At 40.4% G+C, this 19,960-nt stretch overlaps 1 protein-coding gene across 1 annotated transcript in view; it reads right to left on the reverse strand.

Annotated features, from left to right (window-relative positions):
- Positions 1–414: 414 nt before the first annotated feature.
- The window catches only part of CLCN4 (chloride voltage-gated channel 4), a 40,898-nt gene continuing 21,352 nt past the window's right edge, over positions 415–19,960 (reverse strand). Inside the window, exons 5-12 of the mRNA XM_030951317.1 lie at positions 18,690–18,812; positions 16,950–17,156; positions 16,778–16,858; positions 15,714–16,259; positions 13,473–13,659; positions 10,080–10,478; positions 5,659–5,875; positions 415–4,269 (exon numbers count right to left, since the gene is read on the reverse strand). Of these exons, the coding sequence (XP_030807177.1) occupies positions 4,179–4,269; positions 5,659–5,875; positions 10,080–10,478; positions 13,473–13,659; positions 15,714–16,259; positions 16,778–16,858; positions 16,950–17,156; positions 18,690–18,812 (1,851 nt within the window). The 3' untranslated portion in view covers positions 415–4,178. The remainder of the gene's footprint in view (positions 4,270–5,658; positions 5,876–10,079; positions 10,479–13,472; positions 13,660–15,713; positions 16,260–16,777; positions 16,859–16,949; positions 17,157–18,689; positions 18,813–19,960) is intronic.

The raw sequence follows: 19,960 nt of genomic DNA on the forward strand, positions 1-19,960 counted from the left end.
CAGTCTTTGATCTTAGCTTTGAATTAAAGTGCAATGGAAAAATGTATACAAAAATGTATCATAGGGGCTTTGCAACATCTACTTTTAAAGTTTCATGATCATTTTAGACAGAACAACCTGGTTAGATAAATGGTTTTTCTTCTCTTTTTAAATTTCTAAGGTATTTCTGATGCTGAAGAAAAAACATTTTTCTCTGAAAATAAAATAGCCAGCTGTCAAGACTGATTCTCTGACGTCCACTGCATGAACTTTACTAACTTCCTTCTTAATATCACTTAACCTATAATTTAATTGTATATCCCAGATCTCTAGAACTCAGGCTTGAGTTATCCCTAAAAGTAAGAAAAGGAAACATAAGAATCATAGAGACATTAAGTTAAATTATTTTCTAATTAATAAGATAGCCAAGAAATGTTTCCAGTACTGTAGGTCAGTTTTATTTAAAAAATAGAGTCCAAACATTGTTTTTTATAAGGTGCAACAGATACACTGTTTTCTACAATTAAAAAAAACCCAAAACAACAAACAGAGCCAAAGCAAAACTATAGTAATAAATATAGTGTCATTCAAACACGGAATCAATGAGTCTTATGAAATCCTTAAACATTCTTTTTCTGCTTCTTCAACGCATAAGAATTAATAATTAATGTCACTGGGACAGCCAAAGGGTCTTTCTAATGTCATCCATTTCTGTACTGTATTATTAAACTTTCCGGTACAGATTGCTTCAAGTACACATCAGAAGCTGAATGTAACTTAACACAGTTCATGCAAAACAAAGGTACAATACTGAACCTCCATCATTCAAAGATTTTTATTCCCCTGCTTGGTTTAGTTGGGCATTTTTGAAGGCCAGCTGCTTGAAGGACTGAACTGAGGTTGCATACTTCAGCAGTATATACTAAAATACTCATGTAATTCAGATTGATAACACTATGTGACTACCTTGAGCTCTACAAATTCAAACAAATAGGGCTGAGATCTGTGCCTCTTGGAGTCTATTCAGTACCTTCTGAAACAAATTTTGGAACACAAATGGAAAACAGTGCCTGATAATGGGCTTGTTATGGGGAAAAAAATCATTACATCATAACTGCATTTTTTGAGATAAGCATGTTATTAATTTATATTAAGAGTGTTCCCTTTCAGACACCAGTGTGAAGAGCAATAAAGGCTGTAGCATGGAGGAAGTTTTCTAATTAGCAAAGTCTGTCGTGTCTCAAAGCCCTCCATGTCATTCTAGCATCAGCCTCAGCCTTGAAGATAACACTAAGCAGCTGAAGTTGGCCATGAGTGTGCCATTCCTGGACAGCCAGATAGCAGCCCCTGCTCTGGTTTAACATCTTTTGAACAGACACTGGAACAAAAAGCAGCATGGTTACATGTCCAAAGGTTTTTCCCTTGACCCCTTAGGTATTTAAAGCTTTCCATCTAGAGAGGAATGTGTTTGACAGAAGAGAGCTGTACACCCATTTACCTGCCTTTTACTTGGGTGGTAGTCCAGGGTCAAACTGCATTCACAACAACTACATAAATCTCAATTCCTCCTGCTGATGCTTGCTACAAATCACCATGTTGGTTTTTTGGATCTTGTTTTTAAGCCCTGAGGGCTCCTCCTAAGTAGTCTAATAAGGCAAGGCAACAAGCTATCACAGGGGTGACTTGGTTTCAGCAAACCAGGCCTCTGGGTATTAATGGGATTAACCACACTAGCCCATGCCAATGCATAATCACAGATTGAGTTTAACCTGGTAAAACAAGTCAATACATATGTGAATTTGTATTCACAGCCAGATTAACAGTTAGGCAAGTCCATGTCTTTTTCTTATAAAATTATAATGTTTTTCAGTGCTGATACACTGTATTGGTTGCTGTTAGCAAACATGGAAAGTAGAACCAAGAATGAGATTGCTCTCAAAAGTCAGCCTTTTTAGCTTAGTCTACATGCCTTAGATTCTAGAAGTTATGGGTAGAGACTGACAATTGTATAAAGCCCCATTTGGATTCAGTTGTGGGAATGAACTGATTTTATGATGGCTTCTCTGTTCAAATGAGGGAATCTAGAGTTTATGAGCATTGTTATTGACTTGGTTGGTTTTTTATGAGTTTGGCTGCTGACAGCTTCACAGAAAAATGTAAGAAATAATCACATTATGTTCTATTTCCTATTTTCAGAGGAAAGGGGTTGCTCAGTCCTATAGTTTACATGGTGTTAATATTATCCCTGTAATAATACATTGTACTGCAGCTGTTCAGTTAACAAAAAGTATACACTGAAATATGTATGGGCTTTGGCCAGAGCTACATATCTTTATGTCAGTCTGTTGCAAACACCATTGTTAGGTGGAGTACTTAACAGATTAAAATTATCCCTCTGCTTCCGTTTCTTTTACTTCAGCAATTCAGGCCATACTCTGTGTGAATGCAGTAGGACACAGGCCAGAAGGAAGCAGGGTCAATGGAGATAAGGGGAGGAATTTGTGACATGGAACTTCAGCATCTAACTCAGGGTGCACCTGAGCAGCTGTCTCAGTTCAGGGACACAATAATCATGCACATTGCCCACATGTTAGATCAATAGTCTGGGTTTGGGCTGGAGGGAGCAACAGGCTGTTCTGGCATGGAAGGTCATCTCTGTCCATGAGGAGCATCCAAACACCACCAGTTACCTGGGTGTATTTGAACAAAAATAACAGAGGTCTTAGATGCCTAAATGAAGGGACCAGGAGGTCTGAAGGGGATTCAGAGCACAACCTTTCTCCAGTCTTTAAGTTTGCATCTATAAAGCAAGGGCAGTGTGAATTATGTGTTACAGAGAACACAATTTGGTATTCTGTTACTGATAGCAGTACTGACTAAAGGGTTGACCCTCTTTATCTCACAGAGGACCAGAACAAGGGTTTAGGAAAATTTAACACTTTTACCTGAGTGACTTAGAGGTCTCTACCAGAGTCTGGTAAATCTTGTGTTCTTGGTGCAAACAGATAAATACTTAAAGCTTTCCTATGATCATTTGCATTCTCAGTCCCTCTGATCTTATCCAGTCACAGTGCTGTGGAGAGGAATTCCACAGCCCTATGACTGATGAGTGCATAAAAAATAGATCTCTTACAGAATAAGTGTCTATGACTGTTAAATTAAATTCAGCCATCTCTTGGCAAATACAGACAATTGCCAAGAACAAGCAATGACAAAAAGGACCTAAGTGGGCAACCAAGAATCAATACAGAATGTCATTCATTTGTGAAAAATTGTGATGTACATAAGGGAAGACAGTGAGGGATTCAATCTCTTGTCACTAACACTGATGAGAGACAGATACCACTGTCCTTTTAGTGCTTTTGAAAACTATTTTATGGGCTTCTATGTTTTTTCCAGTTACCACAGCAAACCACAAAATACTAAATTTTACAGTACTTGTATGCAAAATTGCATAGAGAGATAATAAATTCTTACAGATAAATCCCATTTCAACATTTATAAGGGAAAGCTGGTTGACAGAAATGCTAAGCAGTATAAAATTCAAAAGACTAAAGCAGGGAGCAAGGGACACTACATTTTAAAGTGATTTGAGGCATAATCTTACTCTTTTCTTAAGACTTAACTCCAGTCTTGATTCATTAAACATTTACAAAATAAATGAAGATGACAAAGTCTTTCATTTAAAAATATGACAATTTTTGTCTGTCATGAAAATGGTATAACTCAGTAGCAAACAAATAGCCATGATTCCAGTAACAAAAGCAACTGACATTACTCATCTACACTCAATGGCTTGGAACACAAACCTTTCTATCTCTTAGCAGCTTGTACAAGAACAGTGTCTGCTGCTCTTCACACCTGCCTCAGGAGTTACTGTGACCTTGATGCCTCCCAGTGGTGCCCGTGGCTCTTTCTCCCTAAGCCCAGCATCACTTACACCCACCAGTGCTCCAATTGAGCTCTTGGGAACCTCATTAAGGAAACACAGCTTGATGTCTGCAGCTGCTCAGAGCTTCTAAACTGCCTCCCTCATTAAATAAGTGCTGTCCTGCATCCACTCCCTCTGTCAGAGGCATATCAGGCCATTCCTCATATACGTTACCTTTTTCTCTTTAAGCAAGATGAAACAGCAAACACAGCCTTCGTGTTAATCTAGAAGGGATTCCTGTGGGGTTACTTTCTTCTTCTTTACCAGTCTAGTTAAACATGATAGATTCAGGGTCCTGGTTTGCCATTTGAGCCATATGTCTTAATACATCCTTTTTAGTTATGATACCCAGCAGCCTCCTACAGGAGAAAAGGAAATGAAAGGTCAACAATCTCATACATCATCCAGGTTTTTTCCCTGTTCAGCTGCAGGGACATTTTGTGAGTGCTTCCATATATTACTGTCCATCTCATGTATTCCTCAATTATTACCTTTTTATAAAAGTATTCTCACCTCATATATTTCTACTACTCCAGCCACCTTAATTAAGTGAAATACTTTGGCTTATTACCTCTTGTTGTTGGGAACACGACTGAGTGAGGAGCTACAACAACTAATACTTGGTACAACAAAATAATAAGTTTCTTTAGGCTCAAGCTCTAAGGACCAGCAGTCAAACCCAAGGTATCAGTGCTTGGTAGTACACAAAGTAAGCTAAAGCACAGGGTTTCTGAAACTCTCACTGCCTGACAGCATAATTCTTTCAAATTTAAATGATAATTTCTCATTTATGTGAACCTAAATGAATTATATCTGTCAAGAAAGATGAGGCCTATGGGATGTCTGGCCCCAAGAGTCAAAAAAATTCATAACCTTCAGTATTCAAGGGCTTTTTACTTCCAGTCCTTGAAGACCATTAGGCACTGAATATTGAAGTTATGTCATTGTTAATAGTTTTTCCACTTTTCATTTCACATAACTTGTAAAACTCCAGATATGAATTTCTGAATCCAGGCACCTAAAATCATAACCTTTATCTGTGTCCCAATAATGATTCTTATTTTCTTAATGCTGAGGATACTGCATTGACAGTAACAACTGACATGCAATATTTTTGAATAACAAAAAGACTCTCTAACAGAAGAATAAATTTTAGTCTTCCACATTTGGAAGTGATGGCTGTGGCTTGGCTATCCTGCTACCACTAGATCCTGGGATGAGCCACGATGCCCAAATATCTCAAATTCCATTGGAACTATGGGATGTTATGTCTTGTCCACACGGCGCAGCTTTTTATTCTCCTAATTTCATATCTGCCCAACTCCTTCAGATGTTATTTGAGGGCCTTTGGTTTATATACCTTTCCATTATCCAAAAAAGAAAGTTGAATGGAGTAATTTTTCTCCAGTGAGATCTTTATCACAATTTTCACAAACACCTAATCTAGCTGGATGTCTCAAAACAGGCATGTTCTTTGCAAACAATACTGCTTGCCAGATCTGCCTCTGCTGAAAACTGAATGATAGTGGAAGTCAGAACAGTTTATTTTGTATTTATTTTACCTTATCTAAATGAGAATACACTAAGACTTGGGAGAGCAGAATGAAATATAACACCCTGCAAGCACCATTTTGGTTCTGAGTCTGACTTCTTTTGCTGCCCTGGGGAGACATGGGTGAGGTTCCCTTATTCACCCATTCACAAAATAAGACAAAATAAAAATGTTCACTTGGCTGTCAGCTACTCACCCACTGCGGGTCACCAGGCACTGGCGGAGCCCAAGCTTTCTGAAGATATCCACCACAGTTTCCATGGGGGTGTGGTCAGTGACAGTGAAAGGGCTCAGGTTGAGAATTCTCCGCAGTTTCAGCGGGTGGGGACTGTTGGGTGGCACTTCTGGGGGGTCCTCAGTGAAGTACACGATGGAGTTGCTCACCACCCCATCCTGACGCTGTCGCGCATTCTCTGTACAACACAAAAATTGGTGCAGATAGTTGATTAAGCTTGGTAATAAAAAAGAATCCCTCCTTTGGAAAAGCAAGGTTTGATTTTGTCATTAATGTACTGAAGCCCCAGAAATTTGGGTCACTGAGTAATCTTGAATTTCTTTGAGCCATTGCTTCCTCAAAGCAAATGTGGCATTTTTATAGGCACATCTTTTTCCTTGGTTGGGATGATGCTTTTCTGAATAAATATGCAGCTCATTGCATTCACAAACTTCACTAATCCAATTTCTGTCAAATTCAAATCACTGTATGTAATTTCCTCCATTGTGAGAATCACAACAGAAACTTTATTACATGTCTGAAGGAGAGGAGTCAACAGCTGTGCAAGATCCCAGCTGGCTTGGAGCAAAACTTTTCAGTGGATTTGGGAAAATGTGGACATGGTGAATGGATTTATGAACACAAAGCTGGGGAAAGACAAATTCACATTCCAGGGATCCAGGGGTGGTGTGGGTGTTTTTCTAGAACAGCACACCTCACTGGCATGCAGGGTAAACTTTGTGGGCTTACACTTTATGCCTTATACAGTTTGCAAAGCTAGATTTTTAAAAGGAAAAATAAATTAGCTTCCTACTTAAAGGAAAGTAGTAAAGGGAGGGAAAATATAGCAGTAAACAGCACATGTGTGACCATTTTCAGAAGTTCAAAAGATATCAGTAATACTTGGATCAAACTATGAAGTGTACATTGCTACATCTGGAGTTTGCATGATCAGCATAAGCCTTCTACTTAAAGCATGCCCAAGACTTACCATTGGGGTACTTTATTTTCTTTGTAGTGTTTACCTCATCTCTACTCAACACTACAGGGTATAAACATTATATGAGACAGATTTCCAACTTTTCACTCCCAGAATAAGCACATCATGTGTTTGGCTCTGAGGGTTTAACTTTTAATTTTTTTAATAAATCCTTGGAAATAGTTATTACTTTCAATTAACATAGGTTGCTTCTGCTCTTTAACTCATACTCCAAGCATATGTAAATATTCTTGGAACTCTCTGTCATCAATCAGAGTGAGAAACCTGCTCCTGTGACTTGTAATGTAGACAGTGATGGTTTCCAACATGTTTCAGCTGCAATTTTTTTTTACATTTAATGATCATTGTCTTGTAATATTTCTGGAACTGGAGCAGTGGTGGCTCAAACCTAACATCAGTACAGTATGTGATTCTCAACCTTCTCACCCCACATATTACAAGCCCTATTGCAATTTACAGGAATGATGTTAGTTTTGTCTCAGCTTGTTTCAATTCATACATCCAATTTCAAGTGTGAATATGCCTGCATAGTTCTTTGATATATGATCTGTGCTAAGAGGTAACATTAATCAAACTGAAGGTAACTCCCACCCTTTGATAAAAACCTTTGACAGCTAGGTATTTCCTTCCCAAAGCTGCACCCTAAGAAATAGGGCCAAGCATTTTGGTTACCACATTGCTGTTCCCAAGGCAGCAGTGACCCTGAACAGCAGCGATTAGCCAAAGCCATGATTTCACTCTTCCATGTCAAACACCTCTCTAGAGAAATTTGAATGATGTAGTACTATGGAGTAAATTCAGTGGCATCAGAAAAATGGTGGATTTTGTATGCAGTCACACTGGATGGGGGAGTGGGAGTAAAGGTAAAACAGAAGAGCAGATCATTTTTGCAGTCAGTGGGTAAGAAAAACAGATACAGATTAACAGAAAGAGAAAAGCAAATGGATGACAATGTCTGGTTTTACAGAGCAATCTATGCAGGCTCTTGTCATAGCTAGAGAGTGAATTAATTATCCCAAATGTGAAACAGCCTCTCATATTCAGGGGTTCACATTTCACAGTCTATATCAACTATGTTGATCTCTCAACTTCACACTGGGAAAAGCATATTGTACAGGCCACCTGGCTATTGTCCAAGGCTCTGCCTTTTGCATGGTGCCTCTGGAGCTGGCCAAATTTAAGAAAAGCTTTACAGTGTCAAAACCCTCCTTCTGTAAGACTGGAAAGTAGGTGTCATCTAAAATGTAGACACCTCTTCCCAGAGGGTGACTCTGCCACCCCACCTGCCCACCTACTCAACAAGGATCAATGGAAGGACCCAATCCTCCTGAGGATGCTGTTAAGCAATTGGAAATGTCATTGCCATTCACTTTACAGGTATTTGATGCATTTATAAAGCATGCTCCCCTCAGTAGGAAAGAAATTATCTAGGGGTAAATCATGAGGCAGATAGCTTTGTGGGAATGGGTATTTGATGCAAGACTCAGCAGCTATTGCCTTCATCCAAGAAGGCAGATGTGTGAGGGAATTGGAGTATTTCCCCAGAGTATTCCCTGGACCACCATACTACTGATGCACAATTAATTGGGCCTGAAAAAGAAACTGAAATTCTTGATTGAAACCATGTCTCTATGGAGTGCAAAGTGTTCCTTCGTAGAGGTGCCAGAGCTTGTTCAAATTGAGGAGGCATTCTGCAGGGTACAATGCCATGAAAAAAGAGATACTGACGAAAGAAAAGATACTGGAGTGAGCCTGACTCTGCTTTTGGTAAGACCTCATTCCCTGGCTGAAGGGCTGCACAGATGGGGCTTATGCTGTTCTGAGATGTAACTCCAGTATCTCTGTCAGGCTGAGCAGGTGAACCTGAACAGGTGAATCAGAGATGCTTCACCTTGTGTGATATTTCTCTCTTAAAAAGATGCTCTTAATTAGAACTGATCAGAAAACTGCATTTTTCCTCTGAAAGATGCAGATGTCAAACAATTTTTGAACAGGAAAGCATTTTGATCTAAATGTTTACTGAGCTTAATTTTAACTGATTTCTTTGTTGTCAGTTCATAGTCTGACATTTTCTCACATCTTCTGGCAAGACCATTCAGCCACACTGCCATTTATGACCTGAAACTAAAGACTCAGTTCCTCAAAGTTCTTTGACTGACATAAAGCAGCCTCTGATCTTTCTGATTTTAAAGTGAGGGCTCTTCATCTTCAGTCCATGCAATTTTCCCACTGACATACCTTCCTGAAAAGGAGGTGCAAAAGACTATTAACTTAGGAAGGCACCAAGTGTTAAAGCCATAACATGGCATGGGCAGTATGAAAGACAGACCCAGGGTAGGCTAAATACATCTAAAACATGTGCTTTAAAGACTTCAATTTTTGTTTTAGCTTTGTGGGAACTGAGCTGGAAAGTGACCTTCAAAGTAACCCAAATTTTCCATTTATTAATTTGCTTGTTTGAAAAATATGTGAATTTCCATCAGAGACAACAGCTTTTTTAAGGTGCCTGAACAACAGAGATGAAACAAAAACATGCAGAGAAGAATAATTCCAAGTCAAGGAAGTTTGGATATACCAGACATTCCACTCCCCTGCAAAGTACAAGGCAACCATGCCCAGATGGCATCTTGCCTGCCTGCCCAGCTGGCCCTCAACACCACAGGGCTGCCAGAAATGGGAGGAGACAGTGGGTCAGCCTTACAGACCTCTGCAGTTCTGGATGCCCTGGGTCCAGAAAAGCTGGAAAAACTTGCTTTCATCCAATACTACTTGTTCTTCAATCCCCATTCAGTCATCAGATCAACCAGGAAAGGACCTGATAGTCAAAATCTTTAGTGACCTGAACTTGGACTCTCAGGCAACCAGCCAGCTATCCACTGGATTCCAGACAAAATTCACCCATCTTTACCAAAAAATATTGTGCACTGAAAACTTTCCACCTGTAGCACTAAAAGCCTGCATGTGAGGAAAAACTGAGACAGAGTAAGAGAAAGGAGCACAGGCTATTTCATCTCTGGGTGACCAAAGTTTGTGACTGCCCCAGCCCATTCTGGAAGCCCATGGAGAGGGAAAAAAACTGATCATTACACTGACATTTGGTCTGGTTCTGACAAAAATTCTGGCGTATGAGTTGAGTTTCTCTCTGCTGTCTCTAGAAGAATTTTATTTTACTCTTTTGAGTGACAGCAAAATTAAGCCCACAAGGGTCAATCCCAGAAAATTCTATCAGGTGGTATGATGCAATAGAAAAGCTTCCATGTCCTACTAACCAGTAAAAGATTTGAAGAGAAAGTCAGATTTGATGCTTATTTATCTGTTCTTCGAGGTGAATAACACTGTTAACCTCCTATCTTGTCTAAACTCCTTTCAAAATCAATCTTTCAGACATTGACACTCTACTTACTTATTGCAAGGATCAGCTCTCGTCTCTGTGCAAATCCAATAAGTCTCTCTGAGTCTTTGGAAACCACAACTGGGAAGCCATTGTAGTCAGTCTCTTTGATCAGGGTCTCCACGTCCTCCACGGTCATGCTGTCCTGGGTCAGCACGGAGAGAGGCGCCTCGCCCCGCCTTGGCCGCATCACGTCCGTGGCCAGCGTGCGGTGCGTGAACTCGTCCTTCACGTCCAGGAAGGGGTAGCCATTCAGGTGAATGTGAGCTTCATAGATCCCTTCTTTCCCAAAGGCATCTGCCACCCACTTGCTCGTGACAGCTGCAGCCATAAGAGGTACAATGTACTCCAGGCCTCCAGTTAGCTCAAACATAATCACCACCAGAGAGACTGTCATTCGAGTAACGCCACCTGCCAACAAGGAAAAGACTCAAGTTTCTCTCAGGGCTGGTATACATACTAAGCAACTCACTTATATCTTTGAGCCTTACACTCAAAAATGCATGTAATTATTCATGCTGAGTACTTTGCCCTTATACTCTTAGGTTTGTTTCTCTGCAGAAAGGTATTTTTCATCTACCGCAATTTTCATCACAAAGGCTGAGGGAACTTGCTCATGCCAAAGTTGCTAGCATTGAAAAGCAAACAATGAATGCTAAAAGATAGAGCTTTAAAACCAGAAAGGATGCCAAAAAAATCAGCTTTAATGGATATTTGAGAAAGTAAAACTGAATCTTGCTGTTAGCCCTCTAAGTGACTACAAGAATCAGTTAAGTGCCCTGGCTGAGGCAGGTAGGAACGTGGAGAGGTGGCCTTCACACCAGCCTGTCTACTGCACTCATACTGAGGAGAAAGCTGAGCATTATCTTTGGGCACAACATGGTTGCAAAATCCTACCTTGGAACAGCTTAGGACCACTGCAAGAGCTACGTTACAGCTTAAACCTTTGCTTTGGATATCACTATAGTAATTCAGTTTGAACTGAGTACAACTTGGTTTGAGGCCATCCAGGCACGCAGCCACAGGCAGGGCTGTAGCTGTATTTTTCAGTCTAGTCTTTCCATATTAATTTCATAAGCAATTTCCTTGCTCCTTCAGTTTACATTAAAGGATAAAAATGATCACATAACTGAGGACAAGTGTGTATGTATCTCTGAATTATTAGGTAACATTTCTTTGCCTCTGTTCAAAAGGTAAATGTAATAAATCTGCTATTTTTAGGGCTCAAAATACAGCCCAATTTTAGATGAGAAAAATCAGAAACAGGTCATTAAAAGATCTTTTTATCTAGCAGCATACAGAAATATTCCATTGTTGATTACTTAACACTATGATCCAGATATGAATTTCATCTGAGGAATGCCTTAAACTTCTGACTGTGAAAAGCTGAGAGCAAATACCAGAGTAAGGATCATTTAATACTCCATTTCTCTTACTTCAGGCAAGACAGTCTTTGGTACAGAACAGCTTAAGTACAAGCCGTGACCTTTCTACTGTGTTTCCCACCACACTATTAAAAACCACTGCACCTTAATTTGGACCTTTTAAGAGAGGAAGAAATTTCAGCCTCACCTTGAGTCCTGTGTGCAGTTTTGGGCATCACAATATAAAAGAAAGGCATCAAGCTATTAGAAACCATCCAAAGGAGGGCCACTAGGATGATGAAGTGTCTGAAGGGGAAGCCTTTTGTGGAGTGGTTGAGGTCACTTAGTCTGTTCAACGTGAAGAGGACTAAGGGGAGACCTCATTCTGGTCTACAGCATACTCACAAGGGGAAGCAGTGGGGCAGACACTGAGCTCTTCACTCTGGTGACTAGTGACAGTTGACCCAAGGGAATGACCTGAAGTTGTCTTGGGGAGGCTTAGGTTGGATATCAGGAAAAGATTCTTCACCCAGAGGGTGGTTGGGTATTGGAACAGGCTCCCCAGGGAAGTGGGGGGGACCAAAGCACCAAGCCTAACAGAGTTCAAGAGGTATTTGGACAATTCTCTCAGGCCCATGGTGTGATTTTTGGGGTGTTCTGTGCATGGGCAGGATTTGGACTTGATGATCCTGATTGGTCCCTTCCAACTCAGCGTATTCTATGCCTCTATAATTCTATGCTGACTAGCAGATCATCTGCAACATCAGAGCCAAATTTTTGTGCGTTATTTATTTAATGAATATTAAGATTATTTACTGTAAAGAGGAAGTGCTTTTTACTTGTTTGGACAGTAAGATTCATCCCAGCTTTTTTTAAAATGTCTACTCTGCTGTGGGTGTTCACATCCAAAGGGATGACCCAGACTGCCTTTATAACCTCTAGATAAAAACAGGCCCTTTTAAGGCCAAATTCTTCTGTTCATTTGCCTGGTTTTAGATGTGTATTGGCAGATGAGACTGATCTTTCCCATACCTAATTTTTCTGTTTGGACTGTAAGGAGTATCAAGACAGTTGAGCTCAGGTGCTGACATCTACATTACAGACATTACATTTTCAAGCAAATCCCACCCTTCCTTCCTCTATATTGATGACACAAATGATCCTGCTTTTCCAATATGAGCATCCAAATCTGAAATTTTTCCAGCTCTTCCTTGAGTACATCTTAATTTCAAACCTACTCAGTTACATTACTGCTGTGTTATGCCTCTCCACTATTTTTTCATATGCTGATGATGATATCAATAACAGCAACAAAAGGAGATAGAATATGCAAGTACATGAGGGGAAAGATATGATCAGGTAAAAACATGCTCAGATGGTATGCTTGTAACATTCTTTTTGTATCTATGGCTAGAAATTTGATACATGAGATATTTTTCAATGATCTTGCTCTAATAGTTAACAGATCCCTGCTGTTATATCCAATAAATCCTATTGATTGAGTGTAATCCAGCACTGGCTTATGATCAAAATGTAAACCAAAATACAGCTCAGTTGACCATAGCATGACATGCAGCCAATAAGACCCAGAATTTTTGCCTCTGTGTAGCTTAAAATTTAGCAAAAACTGGGATGTTTTCTTCCTGCACTGAGAGAGAGTACAGTCTAAACAAGCAAGTAGCTTTAGTCCAGTTAAAGTGAATTTCATTACATCAAATGGAAAAAATGCAAGCAAAAGTACTCCTGCTTGGAAACCTGCAGCCTAACTTCAATTTGTTCTTTCCTTTTCTCTGCTTTTGGCAGACTACAAGGAGTAGACATCGATGTCCGCAAGCCTTTCTGTTGCTGACTATCTGGCAGATCACTGGAGCAACCAGTAGAGGAAGCTGCCCATTCTTTAGCCCATCATGTCTTGATTTCAACTTCTGTTGCACCCAGAAATGCAAACACAAGCAGCTAACACCAACCCAGGGCCCTCCAGAGCATGTCCCCAAACACCGGCGCTGGTCACACACAAACCAATGACCAGCAGAGACCGTACCCAAGCAAGCTGCTGCTCCCACCATGGCATAAAGTCCTGGTGTGACACAGTCTGCCCCAGGTCTGCACCAGTTCCTGAAGATGATCCAGTCATGGTGGTGGTATGCCAGCTGCTCCACTCCAATCCCAACCATCCTGCCAGCTATGGCTCCAACAGCCATGCTAGGAATAAAAAGGCCTGAAGGGATCTGGAATGAAAGACAGACACATGAGCACCTTGACAAAAATGGCAAGTATCAAACAATTTTAATTAACAGTAAGAGAACCAAGTTTCCACAGCCTCACGGCAGCCTACAGGGCTGATCCCCATGGTGTGACAGTTTTCTGCAGTGACTGAGTTTATGTGGCTGCACGTGTATTAATAGTTTTACAAAATGTTAATGCATTTTTAAAGAGATTTTGAATCCTATCTGCTGCATCCCACTGAATTAGGGAGATAAATGCTGTTTCTGAATAATAGTTTGCTTTTGAAGTCAAGATGTTCCTGGCTTTGCCTTTATTGCTTTCTCAGCAGGAGGTCAGGAGCTGCTGATGGTTCTGTCATAGGCTTGAGAATAAGCTTAACTGAAAATAACATCATGATTTCACCCTCTATCAGATGGAGCACTTTATGGTTTTATTACTACTTTTTCAGGCTAAATCAGACCAGATTTTAAATTAAATGTCAAATGAAGAATAAAAATTCAGAGAAAGGGGGCTGACTGCTCAGGGGCAACTAATTTTCCATCTCAGTTTACAATATATTTTCCAGGAAGCTCTGTGAATCATAACTTTGTTTGCTATACAGACAAGTCACAAATCATTAAAAACAGTATTTAAATGAGAATGGAGGGGGGAAAAAAGAGAATGAATATGTACTTTGCCTTGGATAAGTGCATTTCTTCTTAGATGTCAAGTGCACCAGCAAGTTTGAGATGTATTTCCTGCTGGAGAAGACAATTCAGATCTGTGACAGGGGCTTGCAGGCAGCTTTTGCCGTTTTCAGAAAGGAAAGCCTCTATCTTTTCTACTCTGAAAATATACCTTGAGCCTCTTAGAGAACTTAACTAATCACCTCATCAGCACAGCCCAGAGGCATCTAGGGCTGATAACAGCCCCCACCACATTGTGTTAACTTTGCTGATGCAGCTCAATTGAGTCTTCTAGATTTAGTAGGTAAAGCTATTTGGTCTGCTCTTTTACAGACTGGTTGACACTGTCAATTGCATCTAACATTTTTTAAATATATAGGATAAATAAGGAATCACATTCTGAATAAAGAACCAAAGCTTTTCATGAACAAGCATAACAAAGGGCTGTCAGCCATAAATCAGTTTCTAGAGTGAAAGGCTACATTCAGTTCAAGTGTAGTGTTTAAGTGAAAGATGAGATACTTTAGTTTTGAGCATGGTATAAAATACAGTGTATAACTAAGAAAAGCTTCTCATTGTCTGCAGTCACCAGATCCACAAATAAATGCTCAGATAATGGGAGCTGTAGACAGACAGAACCTGTTTTTTATGTGCTCTATTAACCAGATATATAGAGTTCACCACAAGCAGCTTGGTATATATGGAAAGCTTGGATAAATTGTTCTTGGACCTTTCATCACTCATTTATGGGGAGAAGGAGTTGCTGAAGGAAAAAGCTGCAAATCCAGAATATTCAAATGACATATCAGTTAGTCTTCTTGTTCATTCCCCTTTTTTCTGAGCTACAGTGCTTAAAAATATTCAAAAATAGACTTTTTCAGCCACTTTTATATTTCTGTGATGCTCTAAATGTGTAAAATAGTAAATTTAAAATTATTACTTCCTTGAGTATAGCTACCTTGAGGCACATTAAGACATTAATCCAACAAGACAAACAACAATGTAAATAGCCCATATCCATGAGAGAGCTAAAAAACAGCTGCAGTGGGAATCATCTTGAAATTGCTTATTGGCAGCAGCGGGTTTAAATTTCCACAAAGATTTCTTTTTCACTTAACAAAACCGCAGATGACTGGAAGGTGGAAAAGCAGGGCTCATCCCAGTGCTGCCACAGGGGCCCACAGGGCACGGTGCCGGCAGGGAGAGGAGCCAGCAGCACCTCAGGGACAGCACCATGGCTGGGGCAGGTCAGGGCCACCAGCACCTCAGGGACAGCCCCATGGCTGGGGCAGGTCAGGGCCAGCAGCACCTCAGGGACAGCACCATGGCTGAGGCAGGTCAGAGCCACAGAGAGCCCACAGCAACCCATCTGCAGCAGCGCTCCGATTTACCTTCATGCCGAAAGTGAATATCGTGATGACAATTTTGAACACCAAAGCCAAGGCCAGCTGCCACATGGCAGAGTAGACCCCAGGGCCAGCAGGTCTGTCGGGAATGTCATCCACGGGCCGGGTCATGTTGGGGTCGTTGATGTAGTCGCAGAGCTGCGAGGACTCCAGGGCCCCGCAGTCGTTGAAGAGCTCGGAGATGAGCTCGCTGGTGCTCCTGCGCGTGTAGGGGTTGGGGTAGGCGATGATGGCAGTGATGGCTGTTATCACAATCACCTCCAGCACTGGGTACTTCCCAAGCCTGGTGGTTTTCCTCCTCCTGCACCAGGCAATGTTGCACCGGATGAAGAGGGTCCCCCAGAGGCCCCCGAAGACGCCGAGCAGGATGAAGGGGAAGAGCTCAGCCATGTACCAGGGGGTGTGGTACTCCACGTAGAACAGCACCAGCCGGCTGTTTCCAAAAGGATTGATGGACCTCAGCGTGAAGGCAGCCACCAGAGCAGCAAAAAATGACCTCCAGAGGGTTTTCAGGGGAAAGTAGTAGCTGACCTAAAACCAAGCAAAGACCATAAACATTTCATTGAGTGTCACAGAGGGTTCTTCCTTTAACCACCACCATCTGTTTCATTTGACTTTACTGTGAGCACTAGACTTTACCATAGCCAGAATCTGTCCACAAAAGTATCAGAAAAGGCATTTTCAGATTTCAGAAAAGGAATAGCAACTAGTTTAAAGTTGATAAATTTAAATGCAGAGTTGCTGTCTAGAGAGTATAAGAAATGCTTGACAGCTTGGTCCATGCATTAGCTAGCTGGAGGCTGGAGAAACCTCAGCAGAGGGATATATTTCCATACTGAGTCATCTAATTTGTTTCCAGAAAGCCAGTGCCCTTCTGCTGCTCAGATTAAGCTAAAATACCTGGTTATTTCTTATTACTGGAAATCACAGATTATTTTTGTTATAGGGGAAAAATACACATATAAATATTTGAAAAATAATGAGTAGTCTTGGAGAAAGGTATCAAATTGAAATATATTTACTGAAGCAAGTGAACTGTCAGGTCTCACCTCTTCCAGACTAAAAAGCACACCTCCAATTGGAGCCCCAAAGGCAACTGAAACTCCTGCAGCGGCTGCAGCTGAAAGTACCTACAAAGCAAATGTTTACATACAAGGCATGAGTTGTTTGAAACCCCCAGTATCCAGACAGGGAAATTAAAAATTTATGAGCCAACCTCACCTCTCTTCTCTTTCCTTCATTCTTGCTGTACTTGGAGAAAAGGCTGCTGAAGAAGTTTCCACAGCAACAGGCCACATGGACTAATGGGCCCTCTTTCCCAAGGCTGAGGCCTGAAGACACCACCAGAACCAAGGTGACTGTTTTGATTAAAAGTGTCCATTTTCCCAGGTAGCCCCTAATAATGAACCCACTCAAGATGGTTTTTATCTGGAAAGCAGGAAGAACATGTTGAAAAGATGAAGAATCCTTTTCTACTCTGAACTTTCAAATGGAGTTAAAACTCCAGCAGAGTTTAAAAAGTTGCAGACTGCTTGAAAAGAGACAGTGATGGAGAGAAAGAAATTGTAGGTAGGGCAGCTTTCCCACAGCAATATCTGAGCAGGGGTTAGGCAGACCACACTTTTACTGCTGTTACGGGTGGTCCCCATAACAGGCAGTAAGGACTCTCACAGAGATCAATAGAAATATGAAACTCTTGCATATCTCCTTGGCTTACAAGATCAGAGTTAAGCTGGATTGGACTTTAACAAAGCAGAAAAAAAGCAAATAAACAACAACAGACTTTTTCCAGATAAAATGCACAAAAAAGTTCTAGATATTTGGAATCACTGTGCCATAAAAGCACACACATATTATGAAATGAGAAAGTCCAAAAGATCCTATTTCTACACATTTTGTCCTAATTTTGCTAGTGAGTGGCTCAGAAAGCACAATGCATGTGCATGACACAAAGGCTGCAGGGTGGGATTTGGGTTTGGACTCTAGGCATGCAAATGGGCTGGAGCAGAGCCTCACCTCACACGAGGGATTTACCACTTGGAAACTGGCTTTGTAGTTAACTATGAGAACTTTTTAAAACCACAAATATATCAAACGCATAACAAAGACACACATAACTACTTTCAAACATGTAAATTATTCAAATATTTTAAATTATTTGTGGTGAGTTTTTTTGAAACATTTGGATGCTTCTCTTAGAGATCAAGAACAAAAGTATGCCAAGATTTCTAAGCTTTGGGCTGTTAATTCTGTCTGCCACATTCCTAAACAATAATTCCAGTAGTTCCATAGCACTTCTAACAAGAAACTGCCCTGATTTCAAAGACTTTTAATAAGTCTGCTGGTTGAATTACAAAGTTCTTAATTTAACAGCTTAAATATGGACTGAGGCTCAATATGTAAAATACTGGAAACCAAGTAGATATTTTGGCTGCTATAATGTTGTCATGCTGGCACAATGTACATTATTCTGTCTTTAGGAAAACAATTTGCAAAAGACGTGCACCAGACACTTTTCAGGCATTCCAAACAATGGGCATGTTCAGCAGTTTAAGAAATCTTAGCTTTGTAGCCCACCCTCTTATTTTTATTTCACTTTTATTTAGAGTCTAGCCTAGAAAATAACTGGTTTTGTAACTGGCCCAAGTAATTTCATCCTAGGAAAATTCTCTATAATCTTCTAGTGAGTCTTGGAGATGTTGATTTTTAATTCACACTCTGGCAATGAATAAGTACATGCATTAACCTGTCACAGTAACATATGAACACTTTTTACTATGAAAAACTTAGATGATCACCATAAAAGCATAAAAAAAGGAATGAAGGCAGATGAGATGGAAAGACAATTTTCTTTGTTGCTATGCTATCTCACAGTACAGTTCTGGAATGGGAAAAGGCTCTAATCTTTTTGTTGTTGCAGTTTGGGTTTTTTTGGATATTCATGCACAAAGGGAAACTCACCTCTGGGATTCCAGAGCCACAGGCATAAGGAGCAAACACTCTGACCAGGGAGACTGCCAGGAAAGCAAAACATAGAGCCCACATAATGTACAGAAAATAGTTTAGAATGTAAGCACTTGCACCCTAGAAAAATAACAGTAACAAACATTGTTAGACAAATGCATATTGGCAAATCTCACACTTCAACTAGTGATCATGATGGCATGGAGCCTGATTTTTCATTTACATGGTAAGTGCTGCTTTTACTCAGGGAGAACAAGTAGCTTTATATACTCCAACAACTTTATTACTCATGGAAAGAAACAGCATACTAATAAATACCTAACCCAGTCCACACAGTCTGTTTGCAAGGGACCCAAATACCTTAAACTGAGCATCTTTCAAGCACTAAAAAATCCAACTAACCCACATCAAGTTCCAAAACATCAAACAAATGCATCATAAAGGCAAAAGCAATAGGTAATGAAAAGGCACCTAATGAAGGAATCTGCTGTGTTCATCCCATGGTGGGGGACAAGGAATGAGACCCTGACACATATTTTTCCAAGGGCTGGTATTCAAAGGTCAGTTCTCCATGCAGATGCTGATTTTTCAAACAACATCCCTGTGTATATCAGTAGCCAGTCCAGTTCACAAACAGGGCGGGTAAAACCATACAAAAATAATTTCTTTCTATATAGTGCTGTCCCCAGTAAGGTTGAAAATAATTTAGAAAACATCATAACTTGGCAAAACCCACTCACACATCTCAGGCTTATTACTGGCAGAAATGATTTTAAAAGATTAGGGCAAAAATTACTGTCTTCAGACTGAATAGCTTTACTTTTCTAACAGAATGGGAATGCTAATGATCATTAGCAATGGTTGACTGTGCAGTGCCATAGTGAAAGCATAGTCAATAGTAACCTTCAAGTTTCTACTGTTTTTCAATGGTCAAGTCAAAACCTTTGTTAAAATCTGTCTTGGAATACCTCTGCCTCTTCACATGCATATATTTTTTAGATTAATTTCAAAAACTCACCTACATGGACAAAAGAGAATCTGCTCAGCAGCATCAAATCAATACAAGGAGCTTAAGCCTTCAAACAATATCCTGTAGCAACATGACACTAGAGAATAAAAAACTAAGATGGATCTCAGTGCATGAATTGGTATGAATCCTTCACCTTTAAGTGAACTCTTCCTACCGGATGCAATCCCAGCTGCTCAAGAGCATCAGGGCCCCTGCCTCTGCTCTGCAGGACAGCAGCCTGGATATCAACATTATGATA

Source organism: Camarhynchus parvulus, chromosome 1 (genome assembly GCF_901933205.1).
Source record: "Camarhynchus parvulus chromosome 1, STF_HiC, whole genome shotgun sequence".
Lineage (NCBI taxonomy): Eukaryota > Metazoa > Chordata > Aves > Passeriformes > Thraupidae > Camarhynchus > Camarhynchus parvulus.